At 40.8% G+C, this 27,965-nt stretch overlaps 1 protein-coding gene across 1 annotated transcript; it reads left to right on the top strand.

The window, feature by feature from the left end:
• The first annotated feature begins 21 nt into the window (after positions 1-21).
• Positions 22-27,866, top strand: atf6 (activating transcription factor 6). Its single transcript, XM_085266094.1, has 16 exons — positions 22-267; positions 1,339-1,427; positions 1,773-1,851; positions 2,115-2,212; positions 2,871-2,994; positions 3,276-3,479; positions 5,027-5,196; positions 12,105-12,290; positions 12,386-12,477; positions 13,968-14,117; positions 15,596-15,691; positions 15,779-15,881; positions 16,642-16,712; positions 17,487-17,598; positions 20,582-20,666; positions 25,843-27,866. Exons 1-16 carry the CDS (start codon positions 168-170, stop codon positions 26,037-26,039), a joined length of 1,956 nt encoding a protein of 651 aa, XP_085122220.1. The 5' UTR covers positions 22-167; the 3' UTR covers positions 26,040-27,866.
• Positions 27,867-27,965: the final 99 nt, after the last annotated feature.

Here is a 27,965-nt window from a genome sequence, read left to right as displayed (position 1 = left end):
GCGCCCATGCTCGCTGCGCGACGGGTCCCTCGGCGGCACCCGTAGACTGACGGTAAAGTCAGACGTGTATCTAAATGGGAAGTTCATCCCTAAACAGCCGCTTGATCAACAGTGGTATGATCGCGCTTTGTTACAGTGTGATAATATACTAATGAATTCAAAAGAGGATGTCATCCGACTTAACGTTAGACTTCGAAAATCATCGGCAATACCCTGCGATGGATAGTGAGGCAGGCATCATCTCCATCGATCAGGAGGGAGAGTGGGGTAAGCAACAGCGGAGCTCACATATTCTAGAAAGACCTATAGAGAGAAGCAGTGTAGCTGACCCAGGATATCAACAGAGACAACACGTATAAAAGAGGAGTGTTTATAAGTCGGTTGTTTTAAAGACACAAGTAGGAGGTTTATGTGTTGTGCTTGTTGTCACACTCCTAAGTCTAAGTTAGCCATTTAGCATTAGCCATGATGCTGTGATGATGTAACAGCAGGTAATTGGAGTTATAACCAGCACTGTAACTGGAGACAGGGCACACTTCACACTGCATTGTCTGATCATTATTACAGATATGTAATACTAAATATTGATAATATATAAAGTGCACAACTTACCCTAAAAAAACAAAAACACGAAGATTGTAGATTTTTTTTCTCATTTTTACTGATTTATTTTAATAATCGCTTTTAAGGTCTCGAAAAGTACAACTTGTTAACAATTTATATATTTATTGTTATCTATTATTATCATTATTAATGCTATTTTTTATTAGGTTACTAATAATAGACTTGCTGTTTGCACTTACTTGTGTTTTATGCTGAATTGTGTAATAACCCGAGGAAGAAAATGTAGAAGAAACAAATAAGATGTTAAAAATGAAAGTGAAACAGATTTGTTAAAGTGTGACCATAATAAACTTGTTTGGCCTGTTAGAGTTTATGCTTTGAAAAAGACAAAAAACAAAGATACATTTTTAAGGGTACATTTTTTGGTGTTAGTAGTTTTGTCTGTAATTGTGTTATGCTGTGTTGTGCGTGTTGAGCATGCATGTTTTTGTGGCACAGTCTGAACTGTATTGATTACTTTTCCAAATTACACATTGCCTGTATGGGCTATTTATTGAATATGGCAGAACTAACTAAATACAGTAAATTTGATCATACCAGCTTGTCTGTTTTACTGGCAGTTAACCGCAAGAAAAAAGCAAAAGCCAAATGTGCCACTTACTTATTTTGAAGATATTTTTTGTAATTGTTTTGTAATTGTCTTCTTCAATAATCTCATGATAAAGATTTCTAATGGAAAGCAATTGTCTGTGTTCTGTTCTCATTGACATACAGACTTAAGCCTGTTCGATGAGCTGGAGAAACTAGGCGATGAGCTGCGGGATGCAGATGAGCTGCTTGAGGCTCTTGATAATGCTGGCTATGTGAGTAACTCATCCTCTTAATATGCAAATACACGGGGAAGTGAAAGATCAGCCCAGTGGAAATCTGAAAAAAATTGACTGTGTGGTGCTGAAGGTAGAGCCTAAGATGGCTACAGCCACATTTTGTTATGCAAGGATAGATCATGCACCAAAAAAAAAAAATTCCACCTACATTGTGCATGCAAAAAAAATACTGTAGACTCAAATAAATGTCCCAGAATTCAAACGTGTTTAATTTTATCAGCTATAAATGACACATTGATTGGATTTCCCTACATGCATTTGCTTCCATTCTGCTTTCTCAGGAAGTCCATTTTTTTCAAAACCATATGTTTGATTTCTCAGGCCAATGGTGTTCCAGTTCTGGACTTTGACATCGACATTCCTCCATGGAATGAAATGGATACATGCAGCATTTCCACAGGTACGTGGTGTCACACTGCAGCACAAAATAAGGACTATATAAATAAATCTAAAAGGGATATTACTCAGGGATAATATAGCTGTTTTACTACATGCATGTAACATTGGTGCGTCATTATTTTTCAAACTTGTCCACCATGCAGTAGGTTTAATGGTCCAACAATACAAAAGTATTGAATGGTTCAATACTTGAGAGACGCATTGGCTTATGCTGAATAAGACTCGCACATATTGCCCATTGTTTCCATGTCCTTGTGCATCCAGATGGTGAGGTGAGCGTGGACTCTCTGTCACCTGCCCACACTCTGAGCTCGGTGCCCTCTCCTGCCTCAGTGGAAGCTTTGTCTCCGTGTTCCTTGCAGGTAAGACACGGTTTTCAACTCTTTGTCCTTCCTGGTTTTTCTGCATTTGAATTTCATTTCCAATGCAAATTGCACTTTGTTTCACAATGTGATTATTTACATGCTTGCCCCTCCTTTGAGCAGTTGCAGCAACAAAAATTTTCATCCAGATGGCGTTCAAACAATGACAGCTGCTCTTTCCTTTTGGATGGTCATGCACACACTTGAGACACTTATTACCAAAAGCCTTAAACACCTTGTCAGATTAATAATTTGCCATCCATCTGAAATGTGCTCCAACGTCTCGTTAAAAACAGAAAAAAAGGTGCTGACAGCTTCAAGCATATTAGCATAATTTAGCAGGCAGATGTTTTCACAGCGTGTCAAAACAAGGACAAGGGTTACATCTTTTTCTGGCCTCAACACAGTCTGCACGCATTTGTCTGCTAAAGGAATCGTCCTGACTTCTCCAAGGACACATTTGTCTGCTGGAGTCTTTGAGTACTGATAAGGACTCTATCTGTTTTTATCTGGCGTGCCTTGAGCACACATAGAGTACAAATGGCTTCACAAATTAATTTATAGTGTCACGGGTGAAACGTATTTAAACAGTGATGTGACTACACTGATCATGTCCTTGAAGATACACGATCTAAATCTCATTTGTTTCTTCATTCAGGATGAGGCCCTGTCTCCACAATCGCAGCCGTCTCCTCTTTCAGTCTGCTCAGAGTCCAGTGGCTTTTCTGAAATCTCTTCCCCACCTCGAAAAGCTGCAAAGAGGACCAATCAGGTTGTACGAGGTGAGGCAGCTTCTGCCACCACACGTCTGCTAGCTATTCAGCTTTTCTCAATATTTAGATATTTGATTACTAAAACAGGGAAGATTTGCTATTTTTGCACCACAGTATGGGTTTGCAAAACTCTGGGATGTCGAGTCCTGAAAAAAAAAAGTCCTTTAAGAATAACTTATAACTGTAAATGCATATTTGTTTTCCTGAGCTTAGGATATTTATATGAATACCGTTTCCTTGTCTAACTACTTCCATCCCTGTCCTTTGACATATGCACACATGCACACCAGCCAAGCCAGTGCAGCCGGTCAAGAAGCCGATTCAGATTGGCCCAAAGGTTTCCATCCAGCCCAAACCACTGATTACAGCTGTGCCATTGGCTCAAGCAGCAGCTCCCATGCAGGCCAAGACAATCATCATCCAGCCCCTGCAGACCACTGTGCTCCCTGTGGTAAAACCAGCTCCAGTCAGCATCAAACCAGCACCCCCTGCAGGTCAGGGCTCACACTGCAACACATCAAAACATGCTTCTCCCTCCCTGCACTGTATTGCATCAGACCAATGCATTAGTCATATTAACTGGAAATTTGATATGTCTTACTCATAATACTTTGTAACTCATAATTTAGAGATGATATTCAGGATTATGTTGTCAGTGCTACTGAATCTTTTGTAAGCAATAATTTAATTGTTGTATCTTTGCCAGTAGGTGGTGCTTTAACAACAGTTTTTGCTCTGTGTGAGGCTGTTTCTCACTATTTTGCTTGATGATCAATACATAAGAATGAAATTAGACAGTAGATTATCTTAATCAAAATATGTCCATATTTGCCTAACATTTGAAAAAAATACGCTCTTTTTAAATCATTATTTTTTAATAAATAGCCGAACAAACTTGCTTTCTAACCAAAAAGTGAGACTGTTTATGGGCTGCTATGTGTTTCGTGCATTAGAGTCATTATTACTGTTGTTTCTTTCTGGTTTAGCCTTTCTGGGTGACCAGTCAGGCCCTCTGTGTTTGTTACATCAGCAGCATCTAAGCCAATGTAAATACTTATGTCATTGCTTGGGTCCCAAATGGGTGGAGCATCTGACCTCTCTCGAAGTGAATTTGAACTTGGCTCCGCTGTCTGCCTTGTAACGGCCAAGATGGCAGATGGTTAAGGCCAAGACATTCAAATGCAAAGCCCCAGATGGAAATTTATTCAAGCGTGCTCAGTGCTATGAAGGGTATTGTTTTATGAGCTCATCAACATTCGCAGCTGAGGAGTAAACCTCCTCAGCAACGGGACGATTTGAAAAAGGAAAGAAAGGAAATGAAACTGTTTATTGATTATTTTCCAACAAACAAACATGCTGAACCAAACGTTTGACGTTTTTTTTAGGCCTATGACTTCTTACACATGGTGAACTTGGGCGCAGGACTTGGTGTTGGCACTGCACACATTCATTAGCAGAACTGGCAAACGCTTGCACAATTAGCATTGACAGGTTTAGCATTAAAGGGGAAGGTGGCAGGGTCAGCTTGATGAGTGGTTCCTGGCACACCGCTCTGGGAGGCTTCTGCATTAGTAAGACCTTAATTTATAGTGACAGTCTTGCATTATGTTTTCCTTGTTTATTGCATTTGAGCTATGTTGTACTTCAAGTGTGGGGACACGTGCACATTTATGTCTGTTTAAGCTGATAAGCATCACAAACCTATCACGGTGGAATGTGCAAGTTTAAGACCATGGGTCAAGATGGCAAACATCTTCTCCACCTGTAATTTAACAAAAAAGTCCTGTTAAAGAGAAGGAGGTGTATGTGGGTCACCAGAGGCAGGGAGGAGTTTGGAGGAACCTGCATCTGCATCATTTTTACAGGGCACATTGGGCTCATCTTTCTTTTGTGTATTGTCACTGTACAAGACGAAGGCTGGATGAAAAAATAAATGCGAAAGCAAAGTAATCTTCATTAGTCTATGTTAATCACACAATAAAAATATGATTAGCGTGGTTAAGACCTTTAATTTGAAAAAGCCTGTGTGTCTCTCTCTCAGGTCACCCTCTTTTGCTGTCTCAGCCAAGCCAGCTACTGCAGATCCAAACACCACAGGCCATCTCTGGGAGCGTGGTCACTATGCCAGCACTCAGCCAGGACTGGTCTGTACCCGTCGCTGCTCCACCAGTGGTTTCGGGCACACTTTTGACCCCATCCTCAGAGGATGATGTGAGTTCTGAGCATTCTCTAAGAATCTTCTTTTATGAGAGTTTCTATATAATCACCCAACACTGAGATGTTACCACTTCTGGTTTAAAAGCTCTTATCCATAAAATATACAGGGAAAAAAAATTCTTTCTTATTTTGTGTGTCATGATTATTCATCTTTCTCTGTATGCTGACTGTTAACTTGTTTTTGTGGGGATTTGTTGGGTGTTTACTCTAAAATCAGGTGCATTAAATGCAGGCACATGTGGTGATATAAGTATAAGTAGTATAATTCTTATTTGTTCCACTTTTTATAGACAGGTTACAAAGTGCTTTACAAACTATACAGAGTTGGAGTTAAAAGTAAATATAAAATTAAAAGAAAGCACCGGAGTAATATATCTGATTATCGTTCAGAGCAAGTTTACCAAAATAAATAAATAAATTACAAGCTTGTAAAACATTTTTATTTTTACCCTGTGTGTTTTAGAAGCATGCAGGCCTTTAATGAGTATTTCAACGACAGTGGAGGAGTATCTTAAGGATAGGTAGGATTTTTAAGCTCACGAAACGCTGTGATGGTCGTAGTCTTTAATTTGCTACCTAACTAGCAATGTGCCCAAGTTATTCACAGGAATAAATGGTGCCTTCAACACCTGTGTTTGTGTGCGCGTGTGTGTATCGACATGCAAGTACTTGCCTGTGTGCGCTTGCATGGAGCAGCATTGTTTTGCATCGTGAGTGTATCATGCAGATCAGTACGCTTGGGCAACGAATCACCAACCTTCCCATTAGGAGACCACCTACTCTATCTCCTAAACCACAGCCACCCCTAAGAAGTTAAAACAGAAGAAAACTGTTCCTTTTGTCTCATTTTGCACCATTATACATAGTATGAAATGTAGAGAATCACATTCTTTCTTTGTTGTGCGCAGGGGCCGAATAAAATGTTAACAACGGCCACCATTTGTGACCACAGACCACACTTTGAGAACCGTGGCTTGAGACCACATTATGATCTGAAAGGAATGATTTTCACTTTGACCTTAGAACTGAAGAAGCTTCTCGGATGAGAGGTGAAACATCTTCAAGCAACTTAAAGAAGTCCAGACGCTTTTCTTTGCAAGCTCCTTTGATTTTCACTTTGTAATCAGAGATAAATCTTAAGGAATGCTGCAGAGCACTGAGACGACACAAACATGTAAAAATACAAATAGATGATGAGTGTTTTTTTTTTTAAATTTGCTACAGTAGAACAGATTAGTTTGAAAAGGACGGGACATTGCTTTCAGTATTAATGGCAGAGGGTGTATTCTTTCGTGTGATGCGTTCAGGGGTGATGCCAGGACAGCTGCGCTTTCCCCACACGCATTCGTTTCTCCCTGGTTGATTTTTACGACAGCGTATACATGCAACCGAGGCCCCGTTAACTGCAGCAGAGACTGCCCCAGCAATTTAAAAGACATAAAGTAAACTTGTAGTATTTTTTATTGTTTATGGCACATTTTCTTGGTCTCTTCATAAAGGGTCACCAACTTTTACAAGTGCTTGTCTTATTTTGTGTGGGCATGTTTGTCGTGATCTTTTAAAGACCTGAGGCTAGCGACTCGCTGGGACTTTTAGCAAATTCGCTGTTGTTTCGGGCTTCGGTCTCCAGCACAGCAGTTACTCATGTCTTGTTCTCATCTGACCTTTATTGGGTTGAGAAACATGTTCTCACTCTGTCTCCTCTTTCAGACTTGTTTGTTTTGTTAGCAGGACTTCCACATTCCCAGCATGTCTCCTTAGCATTAGGCTGAACAGCAAAGTTGCAAAATTGAAAAGTTAACACATTTTGAACCTTTGTTAATTATGGAAAACCATGTGTCACATTTGTGGAATGTCTCTAAAACCATGTGTAGTGATTTCTGTGGTGACAGTGGGAAAATGTATCCAGATTTCTGCTGTTATTATCTCATGGGGCAGTGATATATGTGAACATGGAAAAACAGTTCACATCATCTTAATTAATATTAACTTGGTTAATCGGGTAATTAAAAAAAAAAAAAGATTCTGAAAAGCGTCTGGGTTTGTTGTGTTTTTTTAAAAATAAAATGTAATGGTTGACCTCTAGCTGTAAAAGCCGCCCACCCCTAAAAGGGCGTAGAGGAACTTGTCCAATTATCGCGGGCATAATTCAGTCGAGAGAAGCACTTTTTGCGCCAGACATCGAGAGAAATGTCGAAGAATTCCAAACCTCAGAGGCCAAAACAAATACTCCTCTCAGCCATTTGTAAACCCAACCAAGTCAATAAAGTTTATAATAGGTGATTAAAAGAAAGGGTCTGTAAACATTTAATTGTGAGCAGGACAAAGAGATCCAAAGTTTTGAAGTTCACCTTATTTACCAAGAGAAAAAGGTAGTGGAAATTTAAAAAGCTCATCTGAAGAGCCTTTTAAAGGACAACTGCGGCAGTTTTTACACATTTTTGTTAAGGATGGAATGTTTTTATATTTAGAGCAATTTCAATGGAGTTGGTTGTTTCTGTGGCACAACAAGGAGAATATAAGAGGCTCGACTCTTCGTGAGAGAGCACTGCAGCTGCGTTCACTCATCGTGGTTTGGCTGCAGCAGAGTGGTGGACTTGATAGGCTTGTGGATGTGTAAAATGCCTGTTAAAGATGGCATGCTTGTGCCAGGTGTTGCTGCATGTTGTACAGTAAGTCTGTGTGTGTGTCGCTGATTCTGGTCTCCACAGTGCTGTATTTTGGCCTGCGTAAGCCTGGATGTTAAACGGCTGCAAAGGATTATATGCTTCAGACAGGTGTTGTGCAGTGCGACAGCTGTAAATAGCCATCAGGGATTGGGTCAGTGTAGTGTAATGGGCTCCCAAATGGCAAGGGATTTAGATGTATGTGAGTGTGTGTTTGTGTGCATGTGCATGCATGCAAGGGAAACCAATCCCGTCTGAAATTGCAGGCCTTAACAAAGGTTCCCATTAGTAGGATGGAAGGATTTACAGGGGTGGGCCCCAGGAAGGCCTGGTGGTCCCTGCGTACAGCTAACTCAGATATTTAGGCATGTTTAACTTCTTTTCATCAGAAATATTTCTAAAGCTGGACAGCTGAGACTGAGCTTGATTAAAAACATTGAATCCACTCGCTGGCCACTTTTTTTAGGTATACCTTTCTAGTACTTGGACCCCTTTTTCCTTCAGAATGGCCTTAATTCTTCATGACATGGATTCAACAAGGTGCTTGGACCTATTCCTCTGAGGTTTTGCAGCAACATCACACAGTTGCTGCAGATTTGCTGGCTGCACTTCAATGTTGCAAATCTCTTGTTCCAATACTTTACGTCTCAGACTTAATCCGTTAGATTGAGATCTGGTGACCGTGGAGGCTTTTTGAGTAAACTGAGCTCATTGTCATGTTGAAGAGCCTTGTACCTAATTCTATTGGAAGCAGCCATTGTAAGATGCATACACTGTGGTAAAAACATGTTCAGTAACAATAGTGTGGTAGGCTTAGGCATTCACACTTGGTACTAACAGGCCCACAGTGTGCCTCTGGCCTCTGACATTAACAGGGCATTTCCACCCAGAGAACTGGCACTCACTGTTTTTTGGACCATTCTCTAAAAACTCTAGAAATGGTTGTGTGGGAAAATCCCAGTAGGTCAGCAGTTTGTGAAATACTCAGAAGTCACTTAAATCACCTTTCTTTGCCATTAGCAGTTGAAGAAAGTAGGCAGTGAGTGAATAACACATGAACACTTAACTTAAGACCCCTTTTTGTAGTCTCACCGTCCAAGCACTGTGCACTTCACACTGCATACTGCTGATGGGGAAAAATAGTAGTAGCTGTTATATTTTTTTCAGAAGCACAGCACGGTTAATCGCTCACTGTTTATATATAATTCCAAAATTTTGTCCTTAAACTGCCAGAACTCTGATCCAGGGTTATTATAGTAACTAAACTAAAATTGATGTGTTCATTGAGAGTCAACTGAGTTCCAAAGGTTCTACTGCCTGTACTAATTTTCCTAAATCTTGCCTCTGGCTCATGCCCTCCATACAATAATCATTACTAACTAAATTAAAACTAAACATTTTTAAACAACAAAAAATCAACCGCCTTTCGCCCTATGACAGCTGGGATAGGCTCCAGCGCCCCCCGCGACCCTGAAAAGGATAAGCGCAAGCGAATGGATGGATGGATGGACAACCAAACACACTCTGGAAACGAAGTGAAACTAAACTGAATTAATAGACTTAAAGAAGTCAAAACGAAATAAACAAAAATCACATTAGAAAATACACAACATAATAATGATCCACTCGCATCCTATTAGCAAACTTTATGGCTGAAGTAGGTTCATCATTCTGCTTGCTCTTTGCTCAACATATTGCAACCACATTGGCTACGACAGATCTGTAACTCATCACCTCTCTCTCCCGGCTTCCTCCTGCATTAGCAAAGATGTTTTCTTTGTTGGTACTGTGCGCATCCTTTCAACTGTTGGGGGACTTGTGATCTCGGCGACTGTCTGCGTCACGCTCGACTGAAATGTCACCTATGGAAACCATTTCACAGTTATGAGGGTTTATGACTCACAGTAAAATCATGAAACATTTACACCCTGACCCGTTAGAGGAAACCACTATCATCTGGATAGATTAATGGTTAATCACAAACTTCCTTTTGGAATAATCCTTGAACTGTTGAACTGAATGAGGGGTTCCTCACTTGCATTGTGGCGATCAGACTCCTGTATGCTTTTCTCTCTTCACCCATATTCATCTGTTGAAGTGCTGTTGACCAGGAGTTGGGATGATCATGCAATTAGATGCATTCACACGGCGCTGATCAGTAAACCAACAGCTGTCTGCAGCTGTTGCTGTATGAGCTGTGCTTTGCTAATGGGCATTTTCCCCCCTTGTTTGCATTTCCCACTGGCATTCAAATAGTTTGAGTGTGAACAAGTATCACTGTTAGCCTCTCAACCCGCCAAGCTTCTTGAGAAATGCCACTCAGCCCCCTTTTTTTTGCCCCTTGCCCCACATCTTCCTCCCCAGCCTCATTGTGGACGCGACGTGAAGTTCCCCGTGCTCTTCACTCCCTGGTAACTGCTTACTTGCAGTGTTCCCAGGCTCGGGCTAGTGGCACGGCTCCCAGACCTCGGCTGGGAGACAGAAGAGTTTCTCAGGAGACAGAACACAAATACAGGGATCCAAATAACTTAATCACCAGCGGGGCTATTAGACCCTGGATCTTAGAGACTTACCCTTAGGAGGACGTTTGTGTTTGGAGAAGAGGGGCGGCGAGATGGCTGGGGAGTGGGTGGACAATGAAGGTGTTTGGGTAATCTGTGCCACTGGTTCTGCTAATTTGAGAGAGGTCATGTTAACATATGCACTATTTGGGTTAGCATGCGAGACTTTGATTTCAGTTCTCATCTTACTGACGTCAAGTGGAAAGAATCTAACAACTTGAGCGTGTCTTTATTTATTTATTAATTTGTTTATGTTGATATTTTTAAAGTCTTGATTCACACAAACGCCTCAGATAAACAAATCTGAACTGAAAAAAATGCCAGAATTGTATTTATTTATTTATAGTTTACCTTGAGAGTTAAAACAATAGATGCTGGCTGTGGCCGTTCTTATGTTTCCACATTTAGACCACTAACATATAAACTGTTTCTGTGTTTATGTGCCTGATGTGAACCCATTTATCAATGAGTGACACCTTTTCTAAACACACATATAGAATAGAAGCATTGCAGGTGACCTTTTATGCCCCTAGACGATCCTGGTGTAAATATTTTACTTAAAGCATACACTTAAGGGCTCTTTGGAGCGATGTTAATGCCAGGATTTGCTGAAGAATTGTCATTAACCTTACAATACATCCTTAATGTGTCTGTTTATTATTCTATCACTGAGGTAAACTAGAGCACCAGCAACAGAGGGAGTCTCTGGGTGAGAATAACACAGTCGGCACCGGCTTTTATGTTGGGTTTATCTTTCCTGCTTCCATTTATTTTCTGCGTTTCCTGTGATTTCTTTTTTCTCATGCCAATCTCTGCAATTCAAACCTCTGCCTTCTCCCACCTCTCCTTCCTCAGTATTTTTCAATATACCTCATGTGTTCCAAGTGTTAATGAATGAGTGTTGGTTCAAGAAATGGACAGAGCAGATGTCGGAGCACATGTATGTGAAATGAAATGGCAGTAAATACAAATGAATATAACATACGTCTTTAGAATTGACTGTAAAATGATGTTTAGTTTCCCAGAGACGCTGTGGTCAGAGTAATTATGTTTATGGGCAGTTTTTTTTGTTTTGTTTTTATTTTGTGTGGTTTTTTTTGTTTCTTTTTTTGTTAATCCCATCCTCGGTTCTTGTTTGGACTTGATGGTCAACGTCACTGTGAAATCACAAAGCACACGTTCACACGCTTATTTCCCATAATTATCAAAAAAAAATACACTCGAAAGATTAAAGATCAACTACTCTGAGAAATAATAATGTTTTGCCAGCGGTATTCAGCACGATCACTCTGGAACAGAAAGTAAGTTCTGTACCGGTGGTGACTCAGTAGAGATGTAGTGATTGAGTGAATCTCCTCTGATGCTGTATTTATGATGTCTGTAATGCATATTGGATGAGACAGCCGTAACCTAACTTTTTGGAAGCACGAGATGTTTCTAGTTTTCTCCTCATTCCCAAGACACTTTTGGATCATTTTACTAAAAACAACTGCTCATGTGATTCAAAAGACTTTTTATTTAAGTCAGAAGAACCTGTGGTCTGCAGTCCAACGGGTGGCTTAGGAAGTAACTGCTTCTCTTTCCTGTTTGGAGTCGAGGAAGGATAAAATATTGGCGTAACTTCAATAATAAATGATGTCCTTGTTTCTGTTTTTTTCTCACATTCCCACTGTAGTCCAAGTTGTCCCAGAGACAGCAGCGCATGATAAAAAACCGCGAGTCAGCATCCCTGTCTCGGAAAAAGAAGAAAGAGTATTTGCTTTCGCTGGAAGCTCGCCTGAAGGTGGCGCTGTCTGAGAACGAGGTGCTCAAGAATGAGAACGGCAACCTAAAGAAACAGCTGGAGGGCCTTCTGAGCAAGGTGAGATACGACCAGCGCTTCCCTCACAGTACAGGCACATGTGCACGTGTTGGAAGTTGTTTTTACTACAATGGGTTTCCTCGCTTTCTCTGCAGAACACAGTGCTGAAAGCAACAGCACCCAAAAGGAGAGCGGTGTGCCTCATGGTGGTCGTGGTGTTCCTCGTTCTTAATGTTGCACCAATGAGGTGAGCGTGGGACACTGAACAGATGAATGCTTTCACTTGCCATAAAAAGTCATTTGATACAGTGATCGATGGCTGAAATTCAATTCAAACCAAATGAGTGCTGATGACGCTGATATTGTCAGGCTGCATGAATATTTCTGCCATGATTATTGACTGAATAGAAATGGGAAGCCCCGTGACTCACAGTGGGAAGCACGCCCTACATGTAAGATATTATGCAAAAAACTTTTTCCTTTTCAGACGATGTCTTCAACTTTTTAACCGCCCCACTCCCTCAAAACGAAGAAAAATCTCTTTTATCAAGTATATTGAACAAAAAGTAAAAGGTGATCATCGGTTGAGCTAATATTTGTGTATATTAAAAGTCATTGACTTTGCATGGTAATACTTTTGGGGGTTTCCCCGTAAGACTTTACTGCTATGCTCTGGAGCCAAGCACCAGAGCATAGTACTGAGTAGTATGTAGTCCATTAATGCACATGCTATAAAAGCCCACCTTTATCCTGACCAAAGCCAATCTCTTGGAAAAGAAAGTGGCGATTAATAGTTCATATGTGCCGTATTGTTCTTGTGTGTACAGTTCAGTCCTCTGATGTTGCTGCCAGAGTTTATAGGACTTCTTGACTAATGGATGAATAACTCTCAAAACACTGTGATGGGCTGGGGCAAAAGTAAACTGTTACCACTTGTGAAAGTAAAATAAAATCATTCTGGCTTCAAACATAAGAAAGAAATGCAAAAAGCATTTGCACATGGTCATTTTTCTTATCTCTGCTTGTAATATTAACAATTGGGACAAATTGTAATGAGTTATATAAAACTACACCAAAGGGGGGGGACTTGATTCCTCTCAGCTAGCAGATGGAGGGGTTGTGTAACTCAAGAGCGCCGTTCACCTCCAAGTGTATTGAAAAATTTTCTGTTCTCATTTTATAAAAATGTTTATTTCCTACTGGGAATTTCATTCTCCACGAGGATCCAAGCATATCTTTTCTGGATCTGAAACTTCTCTTTACTAAAATCCACTTTTTTCTTTCCTTTTTATCTAGAGGTTAAACATGGAAACATGCGAATGAGTTTGCTTTTGCGGTTGCATTCACAGTATCTGAAGTGTGTGTGAGCCTCTACCTGTGCTCACATCTGTGGCTTTTTGTGTTTGGGCTCTCCTCTGGAATGTAAAAAATGCCCGCTTTGAGGTTAGATCCCTTTGAAATGAAAATGCCACACAGCGTAGTAATACCACTCAAAGTAACTGTGTGTATTTTTGCTTGTGTGCATGCGCCCTTTGGGTTGTGCAGTCGAGATCAGAGTTCAGATTCTGCTCGTGGCTAAAAACAAAAATCCCTCCTGTGCACAGGATGTGGGTCACGTGCATTTCAGTCCAGCACCAAGTTCTTTTTTTTACATTTCTTTTCTAACTCAAGTGTCCTGATTTTACCTCACCTGCGGGTTTTTTGTTTTTCTTAACTGACTTTTTTCTTTGTCATCAGTCTGTTTCAGGGTGGCCCGGGCTCTTCGCTCGAAGTTGCTTCCACGCAGCACAGTGGCAGACACCTGTTGGGTTTCTCACCAGAGGCAGAAATTGAACGCCTGATGGGTCCTGACGCTCTTGGCAGCAGGCCGTCTGAGATGGGCGACAGGTAATGAGCTAAACCCCCTAACTGCCTTCACAACAGCATGTTTATCCAGTATGTAACTAGACCAGGATGCACCTGTGCTCAGCCTGAACCGGTGAAGCTCATTAAGGCCCATGTAAACACAAGTGGCAGCTGATCACCTACCTTGTCCAAACAGCCGTTTGAATGCCTCCAGCGTCCTTGCTGTAGTCTAGTAGTTGCGCTTTGAATTGCAAGGTGAGAAATTGGGGTCAGTTCTTGTTTGACAGAAAGCTGTATATTGTTAATAGTTTATTTTTCTATGTGCTTATGTATATATTCTTTGTTTTTTCTAAATGCACTCCAGATCCTGCAGTTACATTTGTAAATTGCATGAATAACATTCCTGTTTGGTACCATACCTGACTTCCCATGTCATGAAAATTATGTTTTGCAAGGTGGTCAAACATCTAACGTCTCCAAGGCATCCTGCGTTGTGTGTTAGATCTCTGCCTAGGCTTTGTCACATGTTAATGCAGACTGTTCTTGTGTAGTATCAAGTTTCTCAGCAGCATTAAACACAGCGCAGGCAGGAAGGAACACATTAGCCTTTGCAAAAGGGGTGACAGCACCAAACCCAGCAGTGAGAAGAATGATCTAATCTTAGGGTCCCACTGAACAGGAAGCTGCTCATGTGCTTGAAGGTTAAAATGGGCCCCTCTTTTAAACTTACTATCAGGCCTCTTTGGTCTGACATGTTGTCTCATGGAACCATTTCCAGGACATTAAGAGACGGGAAAATGAGGCATAGTCAACAAATTGGCTCACGTTGGTGAGGCCCAGGGGAGGGATTACGTCGCTGACTTACATTTTTCTTAACAAAGCCCCGCACAGGTGGGCACTTTCTTTGGGTAGTCTACATCGGCACCTCGAGAGTTACATTCACTCTCTGTAACTCTCCAACCAGAGTCAGGGAGTAAAATCTGCAGAGTAAAGTCAGGAGGTGCTGCGTGGTGCTAATCATTTGAACTTAAATGTGGTAACGTTTGATTGTTTTCATCTGTCTGTGCTCAGAGTCAGACTATATGTGACCATTTGGGTGGCAGTGCTCAACTCTGTAGCATCTTTATGATAATTGTGCGCAGGATTTACAGCAGCATGCGTCGCTGCACTCGCCCCTTTGATGCAAGTATATGTCTTCATGCATGCATTCAGCGATTGGATCACTGCCACCTCTGCACATGTTGAGCAAAAAGAACCAAAAATATTTTTTATTAGTTCCTAGTGTAATTATCACCACATTAAAGCCATGATGAATTCCAATTTGGTGCCACTTTGTTCCCTGTTACTTATTCCACCATGGGTACTTTGCCTGCAGTGAACTGCATGCAGCCGTATTAGTTCTTGCTCTTTATTCACAATATTTGTAGCAGGTTGACGTAGATTTTTGAGTATCTTAGTGGCTGTGCAAAGATTTGGCTCTTTGGTTATTTCACATCTCTGTGCTTTTTATTCTGTTTTAGATCTGAAGATAAAGCCCTGATGGTGGTAAAGGATCCCATCTTTGTCAGACCGTCTCCGCCCTGCCAGCCTTCTGTCAACAGGACCAAGTGCATTGAGTAAGTAACTTTATTTCATATACAGCTTACTGTCCATATGTTTCCCCTCATGCTAAAATGCAAAGACGCACTGTGTTAATTTGGCAGGCTGGCCCATGAGTTGAGGGGTTGGGTCCACCGTCACGAAGTTCAGCAGACCAAATCGAGACGAGAGAATAACAGCAACCACAAACCCACCAGGACGATTCTGGTAAGTCACAGCAGCGTGTTTTGCAAAACAGTAAAACACACGTAATGGTCCGTGCACAAATTTACGTGATATTTGCTGCTGGCAATACATATTGCAAACTAAACCTCATTTGGATTTCAAGCCATTCCACTTTAAAAGTCTCTTGGCAACCCAGAGCCTGTCTTTCACCACTGTTTCACCTCCAGTCACACCTACCCCTTTTTCTGCCTCTCGTTTCTCTTTATTGGGCTGAATTTAATCCGGCAGCCCTGAGAAAGTAAACATAACACTTAGAGGGGAGCTATGGGATTAGTGCCCCCTGCTCCTTTTTTCCATATTTTTTCTTTTTTTTTTCAAAATCTGTCACAGCAGGTCCAGTCTACTAAAGCCAACCATCTGCCCACTTCATATATACACACATTGTTCTTATCTGTATTAACAGAAAAGGTGGAGGTGTTTATTGCCTGTCTGTATTCAGCTGTTTTACCCTTTCGGCCTTTGGAGTTGAACAGTAAATCTGCTCACTCTGATGTAACATGTGCCTGTGGATCACCACCTGAGTCTTTATTTCTTCATGACAGCTGTAAAATTTCTGAACGAGATGTAATTTATCAGGAGAAAACCTTGACACATGTGTGTGTGTGTGTGTGTGGATCTCTAGGAGTTTTGAAAGGATAGTCTGCTTTTATGTAGGCAATACTGTTTATTTTTACTGTTCTCTTTCATGGGCATTGATGTGGTTGCACAGATTATAGCTAATTGTCTGGTTTTTCCCTGACAGAAAACAGGAAATAAGGAGGACGAAGGCAGCCAGATTGTGACGGTTCAATACACAGAAACTACTGCGGAAAAGTAAGTAAAGGCCGGCTACAGAAAATTTCAGGTGTTTGTGTTTTGTTTTAATGAAGGTTGATTAGTTGATGCACCTGTAGACATAATAACCTGCCATGTTTTGGTGTTTTAGTAGAATTTGACCAAAGCGTTGCTTTAAATAGAAACTGGAGCGTTTTTGGCATTTGTCCCCTTTTTTTTTATTTTACAGTTTTATAATATTCGATTTATGATGCAGTGATTTTTAAAGGATGACCCTTGCACACCGCTTTAGAAGTTTGGCGATGAACGAGAAACTTTTCTGCTGCACAGTTTAGATCACACAGATGGTGTCAATGGCTTTTTGGCGCTTTTAAATCTGGCTACAAAATATCTGAGTTCATAGGAAAATGAAAGAAAATCACTTTCAGAAGTTAACCTCTTTAAGGCCAGATGAAAAAAACATAACACCAAAAATAGGAGGAAGTACTCAATGCTGCAGTGAGATAGCGAAGTAGCAGTTTTTAGGCTTTACTTTGTGCTCCAGCAGCAAATTACTGGGCAAGTCTGTTATACTGAGGCACAGACCACTGGGATGTTTTAGTAGTTGCTGTTTGAGTTGGTGTTTGAACAAGCAGAAATCAAATAGGACGCTGTGATATAAATCATATAGTTGAAATATGGATATATTACAGATTATCCTACATTTACTATCTGCAGTTAATTACAAGTATGCATGCTTGAATGTTTGTAGGTTTCATTGCTACCATATTCCTCTGACGAGTGTTTTCATAATTATCTGCGTTTCTTCCACAGGAGTCCTGGCAGTGAGCTGCAGGTGTACTACGCCCCTCGTCACACGTACACCGACTTCTTTGATGAGCTGAACCGCCGCGGCGACACCTTCTATGTCGTGTCTTTCCGTAGGGTAAGTTTGGACTTGTTTCTAGCTGAGGTGAATGGGGGAATTAGGCACATGAAGCAAAATGCAGCTGGAAGTTTTTACACATCAACACTAAACCGATTTCATTCTGTTTGAATCTGGTCAGATTTGTGATTAAACCAAAATTAAGCAAGGGATTCAAATTTAGTGCAATGTCTCTCTTCTTCAGCAGAGAGGTTTCTTTTGAACCAAAGGCCAGTTTTGAATTTGCAATATTTGTTTATACTCAAATATTACTGTCAGTTATCTTGATCTTTATTAATTGTTGCGCATTTGAGACTAAGTGCCAGGGGGGTACTGGTTATTACTGTTACCTCACAGCAAGAAGCTCTGCTCAAACCATTCTGTGTGGAGTTTGCCGGTGCCGGTACGGGCTTCCATCGGCCATTCCAGTTTTCTGGAAAGCGTGCTTGTTTGGTTTTATTTGTTTTAAATTGGCCTGCAAGTTTATAGAACAAAGCACTATATAAATGTATGGTTAAATGTGGCTTGTAGTCTTATCTTGATGATATTCATATCTGCCTTTCATCCCTTCGTTCTAACCAGGAAAAAGGGAAATTAGTTTGGTTCACGGTAAACTTTTTGCTTTGAGTTTTACAGGAGTTTTATTCTTTGCCATCTCACTGAACAACAAAAACGCACAGCGGCTTCCAAAGTGATAGCGCTGAGATATTATTAAATTTGCTATCAAAAACTCTTTTGAAGCTGGAAAACACCTTTTTGTTCTCTCTTTTCATTTTTTTCTTTTTTCTGTGGTTGGTGATAATTAAGCTGGACTGAGTCTAACTGGAAAGGCTAAGAATGTTCCTGCTCTAGACTGCTGGATAATCTCGGTGAAGGTAAGCTCAGGGTTAGTCAGGGCGGTGAGAATTTTGACATATGTATCCAAAGATCGAGACACAAAGGTTCGGCTTTAGGTTGGCATAGTGACGACAAGGACAAAGGGAACAATGGTGTACCCGAGGTGAAGGTCTTTGCAGGTCAAGTAGCCAGCCTTTAGTTTGTAGCAGCTTTGTGATGCAGGGGGAGGAGGGTGGTCTGCTTTCTCCAACTTCGTGTCAGAAACCATTAACATTACAGGTAATAATCTCTCTCCCTCTCTCTCTCTTTTTAACTTTCATTCACAAAAGTTTTTTGGCAAAAGGAAACTTTGTGGATATTTTACAAACAATTGAATAGTTCAAACGTAAATTTAGGGCAGCTTTTTAGTTTGATTAACCAGTCATTCCTTACAAAAAAAAAAAGGCATTAAAAAGACAGAAAATAACAATAATGAAGCGCTTCAGTGGATTTGTTAGATTTAGGAATTTGTTTCTTGGATTTTGAACTCTTTAAAGGTGAATTGCACTTTATTCAGGTGTTTCTCTTACACTTGCATTTTCCACATTTTAGCCCGTTCCTCTTCTTTCTGTGTGTTATCTGATCTTATCTTGATTTTATTCAACTGGAGATAGCATTCAAAAATACTTTTTTTAATGAATATGACAAAAACATAAGGACGAAATGATAAATAGACACTTCATGTAAAGTGTTTTAGTTACAGGCCAGTCATTCACTGTGACCTTCTTTTAATTCTCACAGACCTCGTTAGCTTTTCTCTCTCCGTTTATTTGCCTGTATTTGGTTTCCTGGGTTTCGGGGTGTGTGTGTCTGACAAAGCAGGAATGCTTTTTCTTTTTTTTTTGCTCCAGTTGGTATGATGTTATTACAAGACTGCCAAAGTTCTGGATTAAATTGTTTATATTTTAAAGCCAGTCACAAAATTTTTTGAGTTTTGTCCCTTGAGACAAAAGTATTTTTTCATTATGGTCTGTTCTTGCACCTTCCAGCAGTTGAAGTCACTCTGTACAGTATGTACAGGTCACGTTTCGGTCAAGGCAGCTTACGGCCGTGCAGATGCGTTACCACCTGTGTCTTAATTTAGGTAGTAAATGAGGTAAGACGATGGAAAACACAACTCTCAGCGAGCTAAAGAAAGAATCGTCCAGGTGTGTCTTACTCTGCCGTCATTGTGTGGCCCTGTGTCACTTCTGATGCTGTTGTGGCGCCTGTGGCTTTATGTAAGTGTGCATTGGGGCGACGTGATGGAAACACTGCCAGCTTTCAGCCATCGCTATGGCAGCATCAGCTGTCATGTGGACTTGTCAAGCCCCTGATGAGGAGCAGTAATGTGGCTGGTGTTTTCTGTTTTTCCTTCCACTCTCCAATCACAGACACGCCGTCATTTTAACACATAATTTCACCTTTTCAGCTTACATTTAGTTCCCATGAGCACAGATCACAACATACACTTAACCGAAACAAAATTCTTTATGAATTTTTGCACCATTTTGATGAAACGTTACAGAAACTACGAAGCACATTCTCGTATTCACTGTTATGAAATAGAAACTGTCATTGCCCTATCCTGTTTATTTTCTGTAATCCATCTCCTGGACCCATATTCCTGTCTACCGTCACCTTAGCAACCTTAATTCTTCATGTCACTCACACCAGAACCTCACAGTTACCTGCTCAGGTTCACTGTTGTTAACGTTACACCGGTCACATGATATTGTCTTCAGCAGGCGTCGATGCAGCTGTTTAGGTTTTCTCAGCCTCTATGGGTTCACAAATATGTTTTTGCCTCACAAACTGGGAAAAGAATAAGAACCATCTTTTGTCAGCAGTGGTTCTAATAGCTTTAAAAGTTTCAGCTTGGAGTCATTTTGTGGAACAAACGGCTTCATGCTCTGATAAATAATACAAGCAACTTGTAACGTCTCCCAGCTTCTTCCACCTATTATCTTGCCCGTGATGACAGAAGCCTCGTTAAGCTGCTGAAGCTGATCGTGTGTATTCTTTAAGAAAAGGCTCTAAACTCATTGTGAAAGGCCTCTTTATCATTAAACACATACAAGCCAAATGTTTTGTTTGCTTTGAGTTTGTTGCGTTCTCCAATTTCCAACCTTCTCTTCTTTGTTCTCAGGATCATCTCCTACTTCCTGCCACCAGCCACAATAAAGGAAGTCCACCCAAGATGTCTGTCGTGTTGCCAGCCATGAACATAAATGGTAAGAAGTGCAGCACAGACACAGTTTGGAAGTGCAGCGCGATGTGGCAGATAAAAGGCAGCCCAGGTTCACATTCTCAATCACGTTTGCCCACAAGAATGCATTACTTGTGGCCTCAGACATTTACAGAAAAAAAGGGTTAGAAATTCTATTAGAACAAGAGTTTTGTGTTTTACTTCTGTGGTTGTGTTTTCAAGGGTTTAGTTTAGAAGCAAATTAAACAACAGGCAGCAGTTAAGCAAAGAAATAAGTGAAGAACATTGGTTTCTTGCCTGGAGTGCATCAGTTGACTATTAAACCTACTTGAAAGTCTAAGCACTTTGCTCAATTCATTCATTGTTACTGAGTCACATAATAACTTGTCATTTCATAATCAAATAACTTAAAGCAAATTTCATGTCCGCTTCAGATGGGAGAGCAGAGACACAGCTCATCTGACTCAATTTACTCTTGAAAACGCTCTTGCGGTCCACAGCTGTGGACAGAGTGGGTGGCAATCAGAGCGCGCTTGGTTGCGTTCTGGGGGCTGCTTTCCAGCTCATGTAGTCGCTCATTTATTCTCACCACCTGCCTTCAAAAACAAACACTGGATCAGCAGAAAGCGTAGACTTGCACTTGTGCATATTCGCAAATGATTGACAATTGGTGTATGCGTGTTTTTGACATCCATGACGTTATCGAGACTTTGCTTCACGGCTGTCAGATCTGCAGGATTATCAGTGCGTTCTATCAAAGTCAGGTCATTAGATGCTTCAGTAACAGGTGGCCTGATTTTCCCAAAGCACGTGTAGAAGTGAGCTGAGAGAGAACACGCTCAAGAGGGGCTGTGTTTATGTCTGATGTAAGCAAATAGGAAGACACCACACTGTTGTTAACAGTTGAACTGTCATTTTTATTTGAGAACCTTTTTGTTTTCCTGTTAACTTCATACTTGTGAGTGGAGAAGCATCCAATTTGGTTAATGTTTCAGCAGCTAACCCTGGGAGGAGTGAGTGGGTGAAATGTGAGCCGCTCACTCAGCAGGAGAGACGAGGCCATTTAGATTTTTTTTTCTGTGAGATGGGTGTTAGGTGAAGATAGATGAAGGTAAACATTGTTCTCGGTTGGTCTTGTCAGGGAGGAATGTTAAGGTCCAGGCCAGTCAAATGAAACCATTGAAATAAGCAGTAAATAGTGAAATCCAAGATGTGCTTGTGAGCTAATTGTTGAAATGGCCAAACAAAGGTGGCATTTATAAAGAAACGTCAGGTCTGGAAAGATTCTCGATTGCTCAACAAAGGTCTCAAATTTGCATGATCTGTCATGGACGCTTGAATTGAGTTACAAATTCAAAACAGCGGGTTAATGCCTGTCTGTTCGTGTCTTTGCGTGTAATAAGTTGGCTCGATGATGTGGTAGTTCCTAGGGAGAGGGCTAACACCCGTTTTATGTTCAGAAATAACACAACTGCTCCTGCCTTGTGACTGAAAAGTTAGGACTAATGCAAAACCAAGACAGGGAAGGCTGACAAAGCAAAGGTTGCAGTAATTCTCCTGAAGCACAATCTCCACACGGCCCTCTTTCCTTTTAGATATGGAGCCCCATGTGCTGCACAGATAGCAGCCTTCAAGTAGCATTTTAGATTTATGCTGTCCTTGTTTGGACCTTTGAAGTGATTAAGTGCAAATGTATGCATATTTAGTTGGGTGAGACCCTTAGAGAAGGAGAAACACTGTCCTCTTACTGGAGAGTAATACTGTACTGGAAGATAATTCTTTCCAGCTCCCTGTTGCTGCTCTGCTTTAAGAATGCCTTCCTTCTCTAGTCACTAAATAGTTTTCATCTGGAGGAGATGGAGAGGCTTGGCTAATCTGGAGTGATCATATAGTCTGTCTTGGTCAATAACTGAACATTAAAGATGGAGTTTTTGATCTAACGTCCACACGTCATAGAGTTATTTAATCTAGACATATTTGGTTTTCTCTAAAAATGTATCAGCCACAGCAGTGGCTCCTTATAAGGGCTGTGGGGTGTGTTTATTCAGTAATCCTCTGAGTTTGAAAGTAGCTCAATCAATTGAAAGCGACGTGTTTGAAAGGGGGGAATTTTTCAGGGTTGACATCACTTACAGGTGGATGGACGTATGAGACGCACTGCAGTCTATTTTTACTTCTGTGAGATTATACATGCGCACTGTAGCCAACAGGCTGCCTTTCACTGGGGGTTCAATGTACAGCTCTATACTGCTGATTGACTTGAGGGTCAGATTTTCCTACTTCCCTAATCTAAACAGCAGGGCTCAGAAATGGAGTTCACTCTCACCAAACCAAATGTTTAACTCAAGCCACTCCAGAAAAATAAGACTCCAGTGACTAAAGTGATTATGTGCCTTTAGAAATGACTTGTTTGGTCCATCATTGAGCGCTGCGGTTCAGATGAATCTTAACCACTTGTTGGTTGAATTCAGTAAGGCTTCAGTCATAGAGACCAGTCAGTGATCCCCCTGGAAACCTCTGGTTGCTAGGGAAAAATGTGGATTCCCCAACTTGAAAACTTGAAATATTAGGAAATGGAGAACATTTCCCTTCAAAATAAAAGTTTTGCTGTCCCACAGCAGCCAACACATTTTGAAAGGTGCAGCTTTTTTACTTTGAATGCAGACAGACTCTGTATCCAGGACGGTTGGCAGAAATGGCATTTTCTATGGAAATGACCGCAGCAACCTGCTAGCGGGTTAAAAAGGAGGATTTCGCTGCAGCACCACCACAGCACTACCAGCAACCACTCACAAACCAGTTGCAGAATATTAACGTTTCCCTAGTGATCAACAATGGCCAAGGGCTCACAGACTGCAGGCCTCCGTGATCGGGGCTTTAGCAATTGATTTTGCAGCTACTGCTAGCAACTTCTCACCAGACAGTTTTTCCCCCTCACAACTGGCAGTTACTAAGTCAAATCTAAGCGTATTATTCTTTATTTCTAATGGTGAGCATTACTTTTTTTGCTTCTAATTGGCTCTTACATTCTACTGTAGAATGATAGCTTGTAGTTTAGTAAGTTAAAGCCGAACATACTGGAAAAGTTCATTAAAACTGGACTGATGGTTTGTGTGAATGTGACCCTCCATTTATTTTCATTGTCCCAAATCACATTATTTAGTTTGGGACCATACTTACTGATGAATAATGCTTCCTTTTGATGTAAACAAAATAAAAGGCCTTCCTTCATGAACATATCCTTAGAGTTTGTTCCAATCTGGCAGCCAACGTCCTCCTGAGATGCACTCTCAGGTTTCCTCAGATGCACCGCTGCCAGACATCGGGCCTTTATCAGCGTAGACCAGCTCGCTGTGACGCTGAAGGTTTCTGAAACAGATCCAGATGGTACCAGTATAAGGAGGAAATGAGACCACGCAGAGCAGGATGGCAGATCTGGCAGCCTCTTCAAAGACTTGCTATTTGAAAGCTGTGTGTTTGTGTGTTTCCTCTTTCACTGTTCAGGCCTCACAAGCTGTTAGTTAAAAAGACGTTACACAGTTTGGCATTCTGGTGAAAGACTGATGTAAACAGAGTCGAGTATTACATGTAAGTCCTGAGTTTGGATAATGGTTTAGGCAGTAGCCCAGAAATGACAGGGTCATTGCTGTACACTTAAAAAGTATTGATTTCATTAAGGAATAACAAAGTGCGACTGAAATAGTGAGTATTTGTATTTACAGGAGCACTATTTGGCAAATAGAACTAAAATGGTAAACACAGCATGTTAGCAGGCTGTTTTTAGCATTTAGCTCAAGTAACCGCTTGGCTGAACAAAAACAGTATTTATTCATCTAATGTCTGCTAACAGCAGCTGAACTCTGCAAGCAAGTGGTCACATAAGTCCAAGTGTAGCAGCAAAAGCCGTGTTCCTTGCCATGGGTGGATTTTATTGCTTTTGAACGTAAAAGGCGAAAAATGTGTAAACTCACTGTGATAAGTCCAGCCTCTCAGAGGCACGGGACCTTGAACCGATCCAGCCGCAATATACATGATTCATTTTTCCAGTCTCCTTCAGACCTAAATTGAGAGGGTCATAAAGCGACAAATCCAGATGCAGAGAATGACTTCCAGAGATGTCTGCTGAAACACTGAAGCTATTGGAAAAGCTCTGGTTTCAGTGCAGGTGCAAAATCGGAGGTTTATCAGCAGATGAAGTCAGAGTTACCGGTACTAGCTGTCTAATGTTATGAGCATCAGTGGAATCTTCCGTCTTGAGAAGGAGCTATTTTATAGCCTCTGTACAATCAGATGAACTCCCACTGCCTCCAAATGTATGTCCTGATGAACGATTAGGAAGCTGATGGCTTACACGGGTATCTGGAAAAATGACCAAAGCTTTTTAAAAGATCTTTGCAGGCTGTTTGGATTGGGTGTGATGCATATGGGGAATTTTATCTCAACCCCCACACAAAAGAAGCCGCAAGTTATTTGTTAGTGTGAATATATAAGCGATCCTTCAACATGTTTTAATTCCCATTTCTCCCCAGAAAAAGTTTATAAGAATGTCCACTTTAAAGGGTGTTTTTTCCGCCCCAGGCTGAGTGTAGATATCTTGCTGGATACCACAAACCATGAACCACTTGTGTGAAGTCCAGTATCTTTTTCCAAGTTTAAATTTTCCAAAATAAAAGCAGATTGCTTGTTTGTAGGTCAAGCTTTCAGATGACTCTGTGAAACATACAGTATTTAACGTTGTCTGCACTGTACACCATCTGCTTTCCCCGGGTTTCTTCTAACACAACAGCCTGACTCATCAGCGGCAAAAACTTTCTGACTTTTCAGCTTTGCCAAACTTTCTCTTCGTCTCTCAGCCCAGCAAGAAGCATCCTGACTCATCATCTGCAATCACTCTTTCTTTCTCCCACACTCTCGCCAGACTTTTCTTCTTTCCAGTTCGCATGTCCTGCTCTTGTTTAGAGATGTTTTGTTTATCTCCACGATGGAGAAATCCAGCGTGTGACTCACCTCTGGACTCCATCTGTGTAGCCCAGCCTCCACCCAAACTCCCTGCAGTTATCCCCCCTACCTAATGTCAACTGTCTCAAACAATACTCGGTACACTTCCACTCGCTCCACTCGAGCAAACACCAAAATGAAGGTACGCTAACTTTATTTGCAGATTTATTTCACAACCTTCTTCTCCCTTTCTTGCCTTACAGACAGCATTATAAGGGACAAAGACTTTGAGGTGATGATGCAGATTGACTGTGTAGTAACAGACACCAGGATCCTCCACATCAGATCTTCCACCATCCCGCCTCTGCTCCGGGTGAACCGCTCTGACACGTTTTACCAGAACTCCCCAGCAGAGAACAAGGTTGCGCCTCCTGTCGGCGTGCTAATGGGGTCTGCGTAAGATCATCAGCGACTCCTGCGTTCTTTACACCTCCTCATTAAAACTCATAAACGGAAGCACAAGATAACACCTCAGTTAATAATTTTTCTCATTTTTATTTGTATGAATGTGCTCTGCAGAAAACTAGTCATTGGAGGTTACAGAGGAAGCTCAATTTGTCCTCACAGTTCAGCCCCTTTCTGGCTGATTTCTGGAGCTGGACTGTAATAGGGTCCAAGCAGCAGCAGACTAGCTCCTTGTGTGGCAACATTGACTTACCCGTGTAACCCCAGATGCTTTATGTAAGGGTAATTGTTTAGCGGCAGGGGGCAGAGCATTGAACCTTGAGTTACCCCATCATAACACAAATACTTTTACCCCTTACAGCTTACTTTCAGTCGGCTCTCTTTTTCTGCACAAGCTCCAAAGCTCTGTGTGTGTGTGTGTGTGTGTGTGTGTGTGTGTGTGTGTGTGTGTGTGTGTGTGTGTGTGTGTGTGTGTGTGTGTGTGTGTGTGTGTGTGTGTGTGTGTGCTTAAAAAACATTAAATACATTATAAAAATGCATTTTTATTTAAAATGACCTGTTTGTTTGTATCTGATTGCTATAAAATGGAGTGCTATAATCATTTCTTTCTGTCTCTGAATAAAGCAAATCTGATCAGTGATGTATCAGACATGACAGATGAGTTATCTGCAGCAACAGAGGCACAAACTCAGGAAGTTAAGTGATCTTTGAACCCTATCTGGCTAATTGTTCTGTTATCTGCTGGTTTCTATTGCTGTTGATGAAGATTTTCACTAGTTAATTTTTTCGGGTCTTCGCTGTGTTTCTATATTCATGGACAGGTTTGGATATTGTACATATTTATTGCTGTTATTATGTAACAGCACACATCTGTGGTTTAATCCAATTCCCTCATTTTTTTTCCTTTGAAAAATTCAGTAGTCAAGTTTTATTTTCTTTCATTTTTATTTTGGTGATTTTTTTTTAAAATAGCTTTTTTTGTTATTCCTGTTGACTCCAAAAAACATGTTTTTTTTATATATGAAATAAAAAATGGCAGATAGAAAATCTATTTATGCATAAAAACTAGTTTCTATTATCCCGGAGCATAAAAAAAAGCTTCATCATATCTTATAAAAGCTCGTTTTTGCCACTGAATTAAAAAAAACATTCAACAAGTTTCAGTTTTCTGTATCAAAATTTCAACTTACTAACTCGAACTTATGAGACGATAAATCCTAATTGATATAATGGCAAAAAATGCCTTTTTCAGTTGCATAAACACTTAATAGTTACACTAAAGGCCTGATGTTTAACCTCTGGTTTCAAAAAACAAACTGTGAGTACTTCTCCTTCCACACAGCTCCTGCTTTTATTTACTGCGTTTGAGAACAGTTGCATTTTTGTGCAGAATTATGATGGTCTATGATCTGTTTTGCTAATTTGAGGGTAAAATTTGCACTATTAATGCAGAACATTGGATGTACTGTTCTGGCTTTTAATTTCTTATTTGTTTTTTGTCAAGCTATGAATAGAGACAGATCTTATATAATAAATCACATATAATAAATATGGCGATAAAGCGAAGTCGTCTCTGTATCGCTGTGCGTTTCTTGTCGTTGCAGGATTGTGCTGTGCTTCTTTTCTTTCTTTCTTTGCAAACAAAGGCCTTCTCTTTGTCTGTAAATTCCTTTCTGCTTACAGAAGTACATTTGGGTCACCACAGTGTTTTCGCTGCATCTCTGCTGTATATGGGGGCAAAGAAAAAGTACAATAAAAAAACTTGTTTTATTTTTATTTTTTTGTATGTGCAGAAACCAAAATAAACACTGGATTTTCTGTAGCCGTGTGTTCGTACCTGTTGAGCTGTTAGGGGAAACCCTAAACAGAATACGTTTGATTTTTTTTCCTCAGGTAGAAAAGCTGTTCCAGGGTATTTTCG

The sequence above is a fragment of the Mchenga conophoros genome, linkage group LG23 (genome assembly GCF_057382185.1).
Source record: "Mchenga conophoros isolate Kocher_MC1m ecotype Shallow Benthic linkage group LG23, M_conophoros_male_GT1.1, whole genome shotgun sequence".
NCBI classification, from domain to species: domain Eukaryota; kingdom Metazoa; phylum Chordata; class Actinopteri; order Cichliformes; family Cichlidae; genus Mchenga; species Mchenga conophoros.
The sequence above is the reverse complement of the archived record's forward strand: the minus strand, read 5'-3'. Positions and strand labels throughout refer to the sequence as shown.

Excerpts from the sequence above, each read along its gene's own strand:
- atf6 (XM_085266094.1), top strand. The coding sequence starts at position 168 with ATGTCATCCGACTTAACGTTAGACTTCGAAAATCATCGGCAATACCCT. Across the intron at positions 268-1,338 it reads CGATCAGGAGGGAGAGTGGG|ACTTAAGCCTGTTCGATGAG; the intron begins GTAAGCAACAGC and ends ATTGACATACAG. Across the intron at positions 17,599-20,581 it reads ATGTCGTGTCTTTCCGTAGG|GATCATCTCCTACTTCCTGC; the intron begins GTAAGTTTGGAC and ends CTTTGTTCTCAG.